This window comes from Peromyscus californicus, unplaced genomic scaffold (assembly GCF_007827085.1).
Source record: "Peromyscus californicus insignis strain IS unplaced genomic scaffold, ASM782708v3 Scaffold_11__1_contigs__length_118956290, whole genome shotgun sequence".
NCBI lineage: Eukaryota > Metazoa > Chordata > Mammalia > Rodentia > Cricetidae > Peromyscus > Peromyscus californicus.
The window spans coordinates 16,715,152-16,730,611 of record NW_026294402.1 but is presented as its reverse complement, the minus strand read 5'-3'; the positions used below and the strand labels follow the sequence as shown (position 1 = coordinate 16,730,611).

Sequence of the window (15,460 nt, the reverse complement as noted above, 5' to 3'; positions counted from 1 at the left end):
AACTCACAGAGATTGGCCTGTGTCTACCTCCTGACCTACAATTAAAGGCGTGTGCTACCACTGCCTAACCTCTATGTTTAAGGTGTGTACCACCACTGACCGCTTAAAGTTTATTATCTTTACTTAAAAAAAAAAAAAAAAAGTTCCGACGGGTGGTGGTGCACACCTTTAATCCCAGCACTTGGGAGGCAGAGCCAGGCGGATCTCCGTGAGTTCAAGGCCAGCCTGGGCTACCAAGTGAGTTCCAGGAAAGGCTCCAAAACTACATAGGGAAACCCTGTCTCGAAACCCCTCCCCCCAAAAAAGTTTCTTTTATGTGTGTATATATATATTATGTGTGTGTGTGTGTGTATATATATATATATATATGCCTGTATGTGTGTGCTGCAGGCACCCTGGGAGGGCAGAAGAGGGCATTAGAGTCCCCTGGAACTGGAGTTAGAGGTAGTTGTGAGCTGCCTGATGCAGGTACTCACTCTCAACCACTGGGCATCTCTCCAGAGCTTCCTGCTTTTTCCTTTCTTTTTTTGGTTTTCGAGACAGGGTTTCTCTGTGTAGCTTTGCGCCTTTCCTGGAACTCACTCTGTAGCCCAGGCTGGCCTCGAACTCACAGAGATCCGCCTGCCTCTGCCTCCCGAGTGCTGGGAGTAAAAGTGTGTGCCACCAGGCCTGGTGATATTGATTTATTATTGTTCTATTTTGTTTTGTTTTTCAAGATAGGGTATCTTTGTGGCTGGCTAGAACTCTCAGAGATCCTCTGCCTTAGTCTCCTGAGTGTCATGATGAATGGGCATGCGCCACCACACTGGCTCAATTTTATTAATTTTTAAAACGTATTTATTTGGCCGGGTGGTAGTGGTACATGCCTTTAACCCCAGCACTCAGGATGCAGAGGCAAGTGGATCTCTGAGTTCGAGGCCAGCCTGGTGTACAGAGTGAATTCCAGGACAGCCAGGACTGTTACACAGAAAGATTTTTTTTTTTTTTTTTTTTTTACAATTCTCAGACTTAACATCCTGAGCACTAGGATTATAGGTGTGCAACATCACACCCTACTCTTTGCCCTACTGTGTGTGTGCTTGGTTTAGTTTTGAGACAGCATCTTTTTTTTTTTTTTAAGCCCAGATGGCTTTCAATCAGCTACATAGCAAACTATGACCTTGAACTTCTTCCCCTGCTTTCCCAGAGAGGTGGGATGACGGGCCTGCGCCACCAGGGTGGGTTTATGCTGTGCCGGGAAAGGAGCCCAGGGCTCTGCACATGCCACGAAGGGGCTCCTCCCACTGAGCCACCTTTCCGGCCACTGCTTGGAGGCTTTTCAGAGTTTAGGAATTCTATCTGAGCCTGGTTTACATATCAAGTTCCAGGCCAGCCAAAGCTACACAGCAAAACCTGTCTCAATAAATAAATAATGAAAAATAAGCAAGAATTTTATTTGAATTTATATGGAGATTTTGATCTTCTATTAACTGTGGTCAACCTCCAGTGTTGTTACTCCAACACTGTCCACTTTCCACTTTGGTTTCTTTCTTTCTTTTTTTTTTTTGAGACATATGTAGCCTAGCTATCCTGGAACTTGCTATATAGACCAGGCTGGCCTTGAACTTACAGAGATCCTCCTGCCTCTGCCTCCCAAGTGCTGGGATTAAAGGTGTGTGCAACCACCTCCAGCTCGCTCTACTTTGTTTAAGGTAGTGTCTCTCGCTGAACCTGGGGTTCATAGATTTGGGGACATTGCCTGGCCAATGTCTTCATCTACTCAGGACTTGGATTATATGTGCATGATGTGGCTCCTGGCTCCTTAAACAGGTGCTAAGGATCCGAATGCAAGTCCTCACACTTGTGAGGCCAGCACTTCCATGGCAGAGCAATCCCTGAGACATTTATAAATATGGGCTCCACAGAAATTGGGTGGTTTCACTAAGTCTGAGAGAGGACTCATGAGTGGGGAGCTCTTGAACACGGTGACCCTTGACCCAGCGCCCCACCCCACCCCACCCACCTGCTGCCTCTCACTCACCCAGGAATGTTGTGGAAATGTACTCTGAGACCTGGTTTCCCGACCTGCTCATTTCCGACAAGTGTGTGAGTTCACGGTTCAGCATCCTTTTGAACTGAGGAGAAGGAGTCAAGAAAGAATGGGTGATGGGGGGTCACTGTGGGGTGCACGTGGAAATGAATATGTGAGAACCCTTCCCAGCAAATCCCCAAAGGCTCCACAATTTCTTCACTCAGAGCCCCCAGTTAGGCTGCTTGATGGGTGCAATTAGCTTTTCCTGTGCTCTTGGCTCTGGAGAGGGGACTCCCCTAGCTTGGGAGGAAGGGATTCCCAGTGGAGGAGAAGAACAGCCCCCCCCCCCCAAGGAGGAGTGCAAGGCGTACCTGTGGAAGGGAGGAGCTCCTGCTAACCACAGAACCAATAGCACACAGGAGACTCCCGTCGCCATGGTGATGGGAGTCTCCTTAGCAACTCCCCCTCCAACCAGCTGCTGAGTCCAGAAAAGGGGGGCAAGTCTGAGGCCCCTTAACCCTTTCCTTCCCAGAGCTACCTCAGGGCCTAGGTGTTGCCAAACATGACCTCAATCCAGAGGTGGAGGTTGGAGGGGAAGGATGGGGGTCTGCTATTCAGCCCCAGCCGAATCTGGGAGGTTACATGTTTCTTAGCACCCAAGCTCGGGAGAGGAGAGGAGAGGGCTTGGACAGCCGTGGGGAATGAATGAGCCTAGGAAATTCCAGTCCCATCACCTGAGGGAGGGGGTTCCCATCAAAGCCCCCTTTCCTCCTTAGGGGGTAGATGATGTACAAATGGGTGGAATATGCCCCCAAATGGGTTTGGGGGTCCCCTCCTGGCCCCCCCCCACGTCCCTTCACATAGGCGTCTTCTGTGACATTGGGCTTGGAGCAGAAAGGGCATTTGCTCCCCACCCCCAGCATCCCATAGCAGGGACAGACTCTTGTATGGGCAAGGGAAAGGGGTAGCAGACAGGAGGGGGTGACCCACACGTGAAAGGGGGGTCACTTTTCTCAGTACTACCCAGAGACCCTGGACACAGACACAATCTCACACAACTGCACATAATCCCAAAGTGTCCCCAATCTATCTATCGTCACACAGCTCAGATGCGCCAACTGAAAGGTACACACCCCAATAAGTAGTCATTGACATTTGGGGGTCACACACCCCAAGAAACATCAAATAAACCCCAACACAATATCTGGTCCATTCCAGGACCAGGCAGGACACCCAGCCATCACAGACACATGCACATTCAGGTACAGGTCAGTCACACCCAGCCAGAGAGACACCTTCCCCAGTGAGACTCCCACATACACACACATACACACAGACACTGCCATCCACGCCCAGCCCTGGGTCACACACACAGAAACCATAAAGCATGTTACACGGCCCACCCATACATGAACGCAGCTGCAGCCAAGTGCCTATCCCATAAGGTCAGAGGTCCCTGATGGACAATGCCCACTCCCCCTCACCCCAACCCTGCACTCCCCTACCTGGTCCCACCAGCCCACCAGCCAGGGCTTGGAGCAGGTCTCGCAGAAGAAGTCAACCAGAGGCATGTTGGAAGCTCGGCTCAGCTCTGGGCTGGCAAACAGGTAAAGTAGGCTTAGCTGGGTCCCTGGGTCAATGATGCCTAGGGACTAGGGGCAAGGGTGGGGGAGCTGGGCAGGTGGGGGCAATGTCCAAGGGGAGCTGCGGAGGGGCCTGGGCCAGCCCAGCAGGACTGGGGGCCCCTCCCCTCCGCACTCCCAGCAGCAGCCCTGGTTACATGGTCTGCCAGCCCCTGGTCATGATGGGTCCCTCTGCAGCAGAGGCCGGAGGCAGTGGGGGACCTGTGCCCATGGGGACAGGCAGGGTGAGTGTCCTGGGAAGGAAAGCTGTGCTGAGGAGGCACAGCGTGTGTGTGTGTGTGTGTGTGTGTGTGTGTGTGTGTGTGTGTGTGTATGTGCGCTCGCGCGCGCTCACTGCGGTACTGGAGGCTGCACTTGCAGTCAGGTGGTGCTGGGGGTGGGGGGGCGTTAAAGGGGCATCAAGCCCTTGGGCCTCAGTCAGGACTCAGAGGAGGCTGCTGCAAGAAGGCAAGGGGGCCCTCAAGCCTCTCTGAGGACACATCTCATCCAGGGACGTGGCCAGATATAGAAACATACTCCACACCACACACATGCCTTGAGACACACTGTCCTCAAACCAGACACTAAATACAGCCAGACACTCAAATGCTTTCAGACACACACACACACACACACACACACACACACACACACACACACACAGGAAAGCCAAAGCTTCGAGGCCACAGTAAAACCCTGGTCGCACATTTAAACAAGCACACAAAGGTCCTCAATCCCACTTCTTTCAAGAGGCCGCAGGCAGCTGAGAGGAACAATTGCCCAGGACTTGACACACTTTAGGTGCAAATCAACACACATGATCACAGAAAAACACGTGCAAGAAAGTACTCTCACACACGCACACACTTCTAGAGATAGTTTAACCCATCCTCAGGGACACGTTTGTCCTTGAACTCCTTTTTCCAGACAAGCCTCCACCCACAGAGATATATGCATTCCTGAAGACCGCCCCCACCTGCACACTCATTTCCTGGTAGACACTCGCCCACAGGGGCAGCACAGCTCCCAGAAGCCTCATTCATATGGTCTTGCCTACTGAATGGTGCCCCCTGGAGTTGGGCCATTCACACTCCACAGGGCTCTACAGGGAAGCCCTAGGCCCTCCCCTCACAATGCCTAGAACTTGTGAAAATCAGAGGTTCTCAGGTTCAAACCCAGAACAAACTCACACCCTCAGATCCTTCCAGCACAGCCTGAACACCCATAGTGCACCACATGATTACTTGCGCACAACTGCACCCTTCTGAGGGCACACACCTGCACACTGCCCCTCAGAAGGACTCCAAACATACTTGCAAATGAGTAGCCAAAAAGCCAACAGCCATACAAGTTGGAAGCCAGGGATACACACAACCACACAACCTGCATGAGAGACAACCATCTGTAAAAACTATGTACAACTAAATCTACACACACACACACACCCCAGCACCTTCCCCCAACACCTGGCTCCTCAGCTTGTAGAAGAGCCTAAGTTACAAGCTACTTTTGTGTTTTTTCTAAAGGCACAGTCAAATGCCAGGCCCGGTGCGGTACATCAGAGCTCAGCCCTGTTCACCACCCGAATTTGGTGATTAGCTTTGCACATAGTCCTGCTCCAGGACTGGCATTCACTCTACTTGCCTACACAGTAATTGGTTCTGCCACACTGGACCTGTTAAGCCTCTGGCATCATTCAGAGATCATGCACTAGAGTAAACACATAGGTCCTATCACGGAATTGGGTCCACCCATGGCTTCATATTACCCCTGCAGCCCTGCCTAGAGATTTGCCCACCCACACCAGGGGATTAACCCTGCCCACCATATCACCCATTCTGAAGGATTCAGGCCGCTCATTGGCCCAATCCACAAGCTCCACCCTGGCGGGTGGCTCCACCCACCCCAAACATTCACCTTGCCCAGTCGTCCGTCCCTCCATCTCACAAGATTCGCCTGCCCACTGGCCCACCTACCCCAGTCACCCTGTCCACTGGTGCCGCCCACCCACCAAGATTTGCCCAGCCCATCAGCCCTCTCCATCAAGGATACTAGGCCTGTTCACCACAGATTCACCCAGCCCTCCAGGCAGAATTAGCTGCTCACCGGCCCCGCCCACCTTGTGCGAGGCCATCTCGCTGACAGAGCGGTAGGTCTGCATGGTCTCCAGTTGCTCCAGACACCAGTCTAACTCTTCCAGGGTCTCCCGGGCCAGCTGCTGGCACGTCTCCTCTGAGAAATGGGCGTCCAGGGAAGTGACCCAGAGGGCTCCCAGGCAGTCTCCCAGCCCCGTGATGAGGGTCCACCCAGGGTGAGGGGCCTTTCCCCACCCTCTAGGCTTAGCTACCTGACAGCGTGGCCTTGCAGACAGCGGGTGGGCCGCCCAGTGGGGACCGCCTGCAAAAAAAAAATGGGACTCCAATGTCAGCCTGGGTTCTCTCAGAATCAGCTCCCTCTCCACGAGTAACACCGTTTTCCCTGGTTCTGAACTCAGCGGACTATCAGAGCCTGAATTTGTCTTTTGTGAGACAGTCTCAGCTGAGGCTGGCCTCAGACTCATTATGTAGCCAAAGATGACCTTGATCCTCATATTCCCACCTTCTGGGCGATGGGATTGCAGATGGGTATCACTTTCCCCTGTGTATGGAGTACGGGGGATAGAACCCAGAGCTTCATGCATGTGAGGCAAACTGAGCCCCAGCCCCAGTTATTTTTGTTTGTTTGTTTGTTTATTTTTGTTTAAATTCTGGCCTCCGAACTATGCCCAGCCCAAGGGCCCACACAGAGGAAGGACGTGGAGGCTCAAATGGGTGAAAGTAGATTCTTTGCAGGTGGTAATGTCTGAAACAGGGCCGCACTGTAGCACAGGCTGGACTGGAACTGGGATCATCTTGCCTCAGACTCCCCCTGAGTACTGGGACGGCAGTGAAGGCTGCCACATCTGGCTGGAATCTCATTTCAATAGTTTACACTATTGACCTGTGGGAGGGCCAGATCCTGTGTTTTCAAATTTCCTGTTCTCCCCAGCCTTCTCAAGCTTCTGAGGATGGGCATTACTACCCTCAAGGACTGGTAACTCCCAGTCACCCCTCTGTCCTAAGATAAGAACTGTTTGTCTCCTCTTTTTTTTTATAAGGCAGGGTCTGACTGTGTAGCCCTGGCTGGCTGGAACCCACTATGTAGACCGGGCTGGCCTTGAAAGCACAGAGCTCCCCCTGCCTCTGCCTCCAGAGTGCTAGGGTTAAAGGTTTGCACACTCATGCATGGCCTGTACCAATTTTAACTGTGTGTGTGCTTGTGCACATGTGAATGTAGGTGCCCTCGGAATCCAGAAGGAAGCACTGGATCCCCTAGAGCTGGCGATACACAGGCAGTTGTGAGCTGCCCCTTGTGGGTGCTGAGACCTGGATTCAAATCCTCTGCAAGCGCAGTGCTCGGTCCCAACCGTTCAGCCATCTCTCCTGCCCGCCCTCACACCTGTGTTTTTAATTTATTTACTTTTGTTTTATCTGTCTGCATGTGTGACTGTGTGAGGGTGTCAGATCTTGGGTCACAGACAGTTGTGAGCTGCCACGTGGGTGCTGGGAATTGAACCCAGGTCCTCTGGAACAGCAGTTAGTGCTCTTAACCGCTGACCCATCTCTTCAGCCCCCATCCCTGTTTTTTAAGAAACTTTCTTCACATTTATCATGAGGATGGGGGGACACGAAGGCCACAGTGCATACGTGGAGTTCAGATGACAACCTGTGGGAGTCAGTTCTCTATCCACTGTGTGGGTTCTGGGGATTGAAGTCAGGTTGTCAGGTTTGGCAGCAATCCCCTTTTATCGGTTGAGCCAGCTTGCCTGACTTGAACCATCCTTATTTATTGAGCATATGCTATGTACCAGGCAATGTTCTAACATTGTCTGCATGCTGTCTTCCGGTTACTCACAGAAGCTTTCTATTCAAAGCCTTTCTACAGCTTTCATTTTTCAGAAGAGAAGCACAGGCACCCCCCAACTGCCGGATGTCTACCTAGTTGGTGTCACAACCTGGAGCCCAGGGCTGGAGCTGGAACCCGGGGCCTGACCACCGACCATCCATGAAGGCCTCTAGGCCTTTATTCCTAGAGGAGCGGGTCTCTGACTTAGAAGTGTTGCTTCAACAGAGGGTTCAAGTACTAGCTGGCCTGAGGGCACAGAGCAGAGCTGAAAACTGAATCCAGCTGTTCTTTTTTATTTTCCTCCACTTTGAGACAAGGTCTCTCGTAGCCCAGGCTGTCCTGAAGCTCCCTATGTAGCCAAGGATGAACTTGAACTCTTGTTCTTCTGCCTCCATTTCCCGAGTACCAGGATTATAGGTGGTTTTGGGGTGCTGGGGTGGAACCCCGGGCTTCCTGAGTACTAGGCCAGCCCTCAACTCATTGAGTCCATCCCCGGATAGCTCCTCCCACATTTCATGAGCGTGGGCGCTGGGGGCTCAGTTCCACTTACTTGTTGCTGGGGATGGGCACATTGGTTAAGAGTGAGAAGTTGCTTCGAACGCTGCGAAGACTGGCCAGCACCTGGGGTGGGGGACAGCCGTAAGGAGAGATGTCTGTCTACCTTCAGGGACCACCAGGCTAGGCCCTTGTCCCGTGAGGGGAGGAAGTCTCACCTGAGCAAATGGTGTCACAATGAGGTCTTCGGCATGCCTGAAAGTAAGAACGGGGGCAGGTGAGGGGCCAGGTCTTCAGCGGGGACACTGTGGGGTCAGGACTAGCAACAAGAAGACAGGACAAGGCAACAGTAGGAACATACCATAGGGGCCACAGAGTGGGAAGCATATACACAGGAAGTGGGGTCCAGAGAGGAAAGTGGTAAATGGGGGGGGGGCATCCCAATAGGGGCTTATAAGCAAGCGAGGGCTAGAGGGGGTCCCAGGAGTGCGGCTCCCCTTTTGCTGGAGAGACAACTTTGTAGGGCTGTGCTGGGGATACAGCTCATGCCCACCACATGTTACTTCCTGAACCATTCCCAGAACCAAACGACAGGGAAAAGAATGAAAACTAAAAAGAGCCCGTCTGTACCGTATGCTTGTAATCTCAGCTACTCAGAGGGCTGAGGCAGGAGGATCACAAGTCTGAGGTTAGCTTGCCCGCTCATGGAGCTGGAGCTCAGTTGGTAGAGTGCTTGCCTAAGCATACAGGAAGCCCTGGGTTCAATCCTCAGCACCACATAAATAGGGCATGGTGGTGTACGTCTGTAATCCCAGCACTCAGGCAGTGGAGGCAGGAGGATCAGGAATTTGAGGATAGCTTCAGCTACATAGGAAGTCTGAAGCCAGCCTGGGCTACAGACCCCGTCTAGAGTCAGAGGAGAGGGAGAGCCAGACTAGAAGGCAACCAATGAGTGGGTGTGAGCAGAGCTGGTGGGCACAGCCAAACTTTATAATCTTGTAAGTTCTGTGTCAGAGGGAAAGGAGCTGCTTACCCTTCAGTGGGGAGGACAGTGTGTGTGGGCTGAGCAAACAGGGGGTTGGGTGCCCCACTCTGCTGGGGAGGGCAGCTTGTGGCAGGGCCAGGCCTAGGGGATCTGGTGAGTAGGGCAGGGTGTGCTCACGCTTCGCTGGTGACCGATGAGTTCCTGGACATAGTCTTGGGTGACATGTCATAGTCACTGTCTGAGCGATAGAGAAAGGACTCTCGGCGCTGGCCGGCGCCCGCCCCAGCATGCAGCACAAGCCCCGGGCTCGCCTGCGAGTCCAGAGGGCTGCGGCCGGGGGATGGTGTCGGCCCATTTTCTGCATCCAAGCTGCAAAGGACAGAGGGAAGAGGAGTCAGGGGGCGGAGATGGTGCTGGCGAGGTCAAGAGGCATGAAGGAGACAGAGGAGGTTTGTGGCAGAGATACTGGGAGAGACGGGAATGGGCAGACCGCTCGGTTGGTAAATTGCTTGCTACGGAAGCGTGAGGACCCGGGTTCAGTCCTTGAAGGTAGCGCACTTCACTTTTATTTTCTACACACACACACACACACACACACACACACACACACACACACACACACGCATGCACGCGCGCACACATACACGCAAAAACACACACATGCACACGCACACACACACGCATGCACACAGCTAGTGTGCTCACTCACACAGTAATCTCAGCAGCACTTGGGAGGCTGCAGCAGCAGAGTATTGCCGTGAATTTGAAGCAAATCTAGGTATACGGTCTAACCCTGTCTAAGGTCAATTATTTTAAAATCTGAAAGGCCACTGAGATGGGCTCATCCTCTGACCACCACTCAGACACCTTGCACTTTTGCCCACAAATGTCCACACAAACTAAATACGAATGTATTAGTTATAAAAAACCCAGGTGAAGAATTCTGGAGTTGTCACAATAGCTCCCAGTCCCAGTGCCCATACAGGGAATCCAAAGAAAAGCACTGTGAGCTGGCAGGAGGCTATGGGCGAAATGTCAGCACTTAGGAAGGGCTGTGTGGAGATAAACCTTGGCTCTGGCTTTAGCAAACCAAGGTGACCTTGAGTTCATTGGCAAGACCACATCTTTCAAGAAAGTCTTGGTCAGGTGGTGGCGGCACACACCTTTAATCCTACCACTCAAGACGCAGAGGCAGGCAGATCTCTGAGTTCAATGCCAGCCTGGTCTATAGAGTGAGTTACAGGACAACCAGAGTTACACAGAGAAACCCTGTCTTCAAAGACCAAAAACAAAAATAAAAACAAAATAAAAAACAAACAAACAAGTTTAAAAAAAAAATCAACCAAGGGGTTGGGCGGTAGTGGCACATACCTTTAACCCCAGCACTTGGGAGGCAGAGGCAGGTGGATCTCTGTGAGTTTGAGGCCAGCCTGGGCTACAGAGCGAGTTCCAGGACAGGCAGGACTACACAGAGAAACCCTGTCTCAAACAAAACAAAACAAAACAGTCACCCGAGGGACTGGAGACATGACTCAGCAGCAGGACCTCTCTTGCAGAGGACCTGGGTTTGATACCCAGCACCTACAGGACCACAGCTGTCTGGAACTCCAGTTCCTGGGATCCGATGCCTTGTTTCGGCCTCTGCAGGCATCAGGCACATATATGGTGCACAGACATACATGCAGGCAAAACACTCGTAAGTTTACAAAACACATTTGTTTTTTTTTAAGTAAAATTTTATTGAGAGGGGCTGGAGAGATGGCTCAGAGGTTAAGAGCACTGGCTGCTCTTCCAGAGGACCCAGGTTCAATTCCCATCACCCACATGGCAGCTCACAACTGTCTGTAACTCCAATTCCAGGGGATCTGACACCTTCACACCAATGTACATGAAATAAAGTTACTTAAAATTTTTTTTTTTTTTCTTTTTCGAGACAGGGTTTCTCTGTGTAGCTTTGCGCCTTTCCTGGAACTCACTTGGTAGTCCAGGCTGGCCTCGAACTCACAGAGATCCGCCTGGCTCTGCCTCCCGAGTGCCGGGATTAAAGGCGTGCACCACCACCGACCGGCTACTTAAAATATTTTAAAAAAATTATTGAGGGACTTGGCTGGCTAAATACAGAAAAATCATTGAAAAGGCCATAGGCCAAAGCTGGACAAAAATGTTTATAGTAGCTGTCAGCTACCAAACACAAAATAACCAAAACAATCCAGCAATTGATGAGTTGATATAATCTAGCAAATTTGGACTGTGGAATAGTATACATCATGAAAAAAAAATGGATGATTGACATACAAAACTTGAGTGTATCTATTTATCTGTTTGTGTTCATGGATGCACACATGTGAGTGTGTGCTATGGCCCATGTGGTGGTCGGAGAACAACTTGAGGAACCAGCTCTTTGCTTCTACCGTGTGGATTCTGGGGATTGAACTCAGGTCCTCCCGTCTGACGGCCAGTCCCTCACCTGCTGAGCAACCTCTCAGCCTCGCGGCTCAAATGAACTGTGTTAACGTGACAAGGATGAGGTGACAGCTCAGTGGATACATCTGCTGTGCAACCACGAGAAACCGAGTCCCAGTCTCAGCACCTACGTAAAAGCTAGGTGCAGTGGCATGCATCTGTGGGGTCTGCAACCCCAGGGCTGGGGAGCAGAAACAGGCAGGTCCTGGGGGCTTAATGGGCACCCAGTGCACCCACACCGCACCTCCATAATACAGATCCTTGTCTCAAAAGATAACATGGAGAGTAACAGAAGACACCAGATGTTGACCTCAGACCTCTAGACATGCACACCTGGGCACATGTGCCCACCTACCCCATATAGATGATACACACAAATACATACACAAAAGAAAAAGATAAAACTAACATATTCATGCCACATTACACGTCATTACACAGAACTAGCCCAGAATGGTGTGGCACAGCTGTCATTCCCGCACTTGGGAGGCTGAGGCAGGAAGATCAAGTATAAAGTCAGCCTGGACTGCACACATAGTGAGACCCTGCCTGAGAAATCAAAGCCCAGGGAAGTGGTAAAGCACTCGCCTTTGAGGCCCTGGGTTCTATATCTGGTGTTGAAAAATGATCACGTAAAGACTCAGGCCGGTGAGACAGCTGGGGTGGCGGCGGTGGCGGTGGCGGCGGCAGCAGTGGTAAAGGTGTTTGCCACCAAACTAACACTGAGGTTTGATTCTTAGGACCCACATAGAGGAGAGAAACTCCTAAAAGGTGTCCTCTGACCTCCACACACTCCTTGGCGTGTACACACACACACACACACACTGTTTAAAAATAAAAGCTGAGCACAGTAGCACACTCCTTTACTCCCAGGCAGAGGCAGGCAGATCTCTGTGAGTCAAGGCCCAGCCTGGTCTACAGAGAGACTTCTCAGACAGCCAGGGATACACAGTGAAACCTTGTCTTGAAAAAAATCAAATAATCAAAATTAAAAAAAAAAAACCCTGAAGGTTTTTTTCAAGTTCACAGATGCACTTCAGCCTTTGATGAGGATGCTCATCGGTGAGCACCTGCCCTGTCAAGTGCATGTGCGAGCTGATGCCTCTCTCCACTGCATGTCTCCAGCCACCGATGCTGAGTCCAGACTGTTTTTCAGACTCGGCATGTTGGTCTTCAAAGAATGACATATCTTGGGCACAGAACTCCAGTCTAAATGTGGAACTAACTTCCACTTTCTTTTTCTTTTTTTCTTTTTCTTTTTTTGTTTTGGGTTTTTTGAGACAGGGTTTCTCTGTGCAGCTCTGGCTGTCCTGGAATTTGCTCTGTAGACCAGGCTGGCCTCAAACTCACAGAGATCCACCTGCCTCTGCCTCCCGAGTGCTGGGATTAAAAGCGTGCACCACCACTACCTGGCCTGACTTCCATTTTTAAAAAATTTTTTTATTACATTTTACTTGTTTGTTTATTGTGTGAGAAAGAGTGTTGGTGCCATGGCAGTTTGGAGGTTCGAGGACTTGCAAGAATCACTCTTCTGCCCTGTGGGTCCTGGGGATGAAATCAAGTCTTTACCCAGTGCACCATCTGGTCCACCCTTCTCAGATCCTCGCTGTCTGCCTCCTCCTGCTAAAATGCTTTGTACACACTGATCATTTATTTCTGCATCATTTCCTGAGGGGGTCCAGGTAAAATCCCAGAGAACATGCAAACTGAGGCACAGCGTCCGTGGGTCCTGGGGGGCTAGCTGCCTGATGACCACAGCCTGAGTTTGCTCCCACTGAGGACCCCCAACCCCTGGGCCTCTACACAGGAGCTCAGGCCGCCGTTTAGGGAGGATGAGACCCACACAGACCCTGAGAAGGCTCTCGGCTGGCATCCTGGTGGCCAACCTGCTGCCCCTAGGGAAGCAGTGCACGTCAGTAGGAGCGCAGGGGCCTTCGCGGTAAGCAGATGGTCCCCTGGGTACCGCTGTTTGCGCTTCAGGCCTGAACGTCCCCTGAGCCGAGGGCAGGCACAGGGGATGGGACTGGGCTGCTGAACTGAAGCCTGGGGAGAAACAGGGAGTCAGCTAATCCTAGACTGCAACCAAGCATAGAGACCTCAGTTTTTTCCCTGGGACTTACATCCTGGAAGAAGAGACGTGACTTCCACAGCTGGCCTCTAACCTCCACGTGGATACTGTTATACCTATGCTCACAAAATACGAATGGAAGGAAAAAAGACCCCTGCCTCTCCTGTCTGTCACTGGCTCCTTGGAGGTGGCCCAAAGTCAGCCAGAGAAATCTCAACAGGAGGAGAAGTCACAAGCTACACTGAGGGAGGAGCGGAGGCTGGTGCTAGAGTCACCGGCCCAGGCAGCATGGGTACAGTGACCTGCTCTAGACTCTCGCTTCCACCTCGGGAGGCCACAGTCAGTTACCAGCCACAGGGAGACCTTCGTCTGGACCACCAGCAGGGGCATGGGAGACAGGCCAGGCCCGGCCATGGCACCTGCGCAGCAGGCTAGTTCTGGGAAGAAGACAGGATGCTGGGTGTCCCTCGCCACACAGCCTCACCCAATCAGGGAACTTCAGGTTCAGGGACTGACCCTGTCTCAAAAAAGTAAGGTGAGAGCCTGGCAGTGGTGGCTCTCGCCTTTAATCCCAGCACGGGGGAGGCAGAGCCAGGCGGATCTCTGTGAGTTCGAGGCCAGCCTGGGCTACAGAGCGAGATCCAGGACAGGCACCAAAACTACACAGAGAAACCCTGTCTCAAAAAACAAAAGCAACAACAACAAAAAAAGTAAGGTGAGGAGCCGGTGATATGGCTCAGCAGGTAAAGGTTCAGTCCCCAGGACCCGAACAGTGGAAAGGGAGAATGGACAGACACCTGTCCTAATGACTTCTGCATGTGCCACCTCAGGAAATAAAAATAAACAGATAAATGTAATCATAAAAAAGAACCCAAACACAAACAAATGCTATTAAGTGCCCCATGCTAACTAAATATGTCCATATATGCATCATTATCCCATTTTCTAGGCCAAAAACCCCCAAAAACTGACAATAAGGTCAGAAAGGGTGGGTGGGGCTGGGGCCGGGCTCAGTGGTAAGGTGCTGCTTGGCACTCACAAAGCTCTGGGCTCCATCCCCAGCACGCCAAGGGGTGGAGGCAGATGATCAGCTATTCAAGGTCACCCTCAGCTACACAGCAAATTAGAGGCCAGCTTGGCTACTAAACAAGCAAACAAAACGGCTGGATAATTTGGTCAGGGTGGCTTTGAACCCGGGGCTGCTGGGCTCTGCACTCCGGGGGCAGAAACAGAGGACCAGCCTGCTGCCTCCCGGGCTCCTTGCCTGTCTCCACCTGATTGCCTTAGAGGAAGTGCCAGGAAGCCTCTATGGAAAGGACTGGTTTGCTCTGTGAAGGTCACAGGGAGGTTGAGTGTCGGCTCTGGCGAGCGTCTGCGGCGGGCTCACGGTGCCAGGTGCCACTGATGTTTGTGGGACTGGATGTCAAGTCTTGGAGCATGTGATAGGTCTAGGGCAGGGGATCCCTGTGTGTCCATACCTGTCATGCAGAACTACCCAGGAGGGGGAGGGGCAGGTGTCTGTCTGTCTGTCCCCATGCTCCTGTGACCTCATGAGAAAGCCCCACATAGACACTGTGGCTGTCCCTGATCCAAGTAGTTATGAAGTGTGTGTGTGTGTGTGTGTGTGTGTGTGTGTGTGTGTGTGTGTGTGTGTGGTCTTTCCTGCCTGCAGGAATGTGTATACAAGAGGCTTCCTGGGAAAAGCAAGGTGCATACCAGGCTGTGGAGGGGTGTTCGGTAGGTGTTAACATCTGTGATCACCTGTCACGGTCATGGGTCCCTTGTGGGTTCTCCCAGTGCCTTGACTAACCTGGAGACCCCGTCACATCTAGAATAGCAAACACCTGTGACCCAGCTTAACCCAGATGTGGGTGTGGCCATGTGTGTGCTTG

The 15,460-nt window shown here is 51.9% G+C and overlaps 1 protein-coding gene across 4 annotated transcripts in view; it reads right to left on the bottom strand.

Annotated features, from left to right (window-relative positions):
* The window catches only part of Pde4a (phosphodiesterase 4A), a 52,442-nt gene that overhangs the window by 14,292 nt on the left and 22,690 nt on the right, over positions 1–15,460 (bottom strand). For 3 of the 4 annotated variants that reach the window (XM_052753814.1, XM_052753837.1, XM_052753822.1), the window contains 6 exons: positions 9,215–9,406; positions 8,271–8,307; positions 8,108–8,178; positions 5,981–6,030; positions 5,753–5,865; positions 2,021–2,114 (listed from right to left, as the gene is read on the bottom strand). In XM_052753814.1, the coding sequence (XP_052609774.1) occupies positions 2,021–2,114; positions 5,753–5,865; positions 5,981–6,030; positions 8,108–8,178; positions 8,271–8,307; positions 9,215–9,406 (557 nt within the window). Of the gene's footprint in view, positions 1–2,020; positions 2,115–3,516; positions 3,986–5,752; positions 5,866–5,980; positions 6,031–8,107; positions 8,179–8,270; positions 8,308–9,214; positions 9,407–15,460 lie in introns of those variants that run through there. The other variant, XM_052753830.1, reaches the window with a different exon arrangement.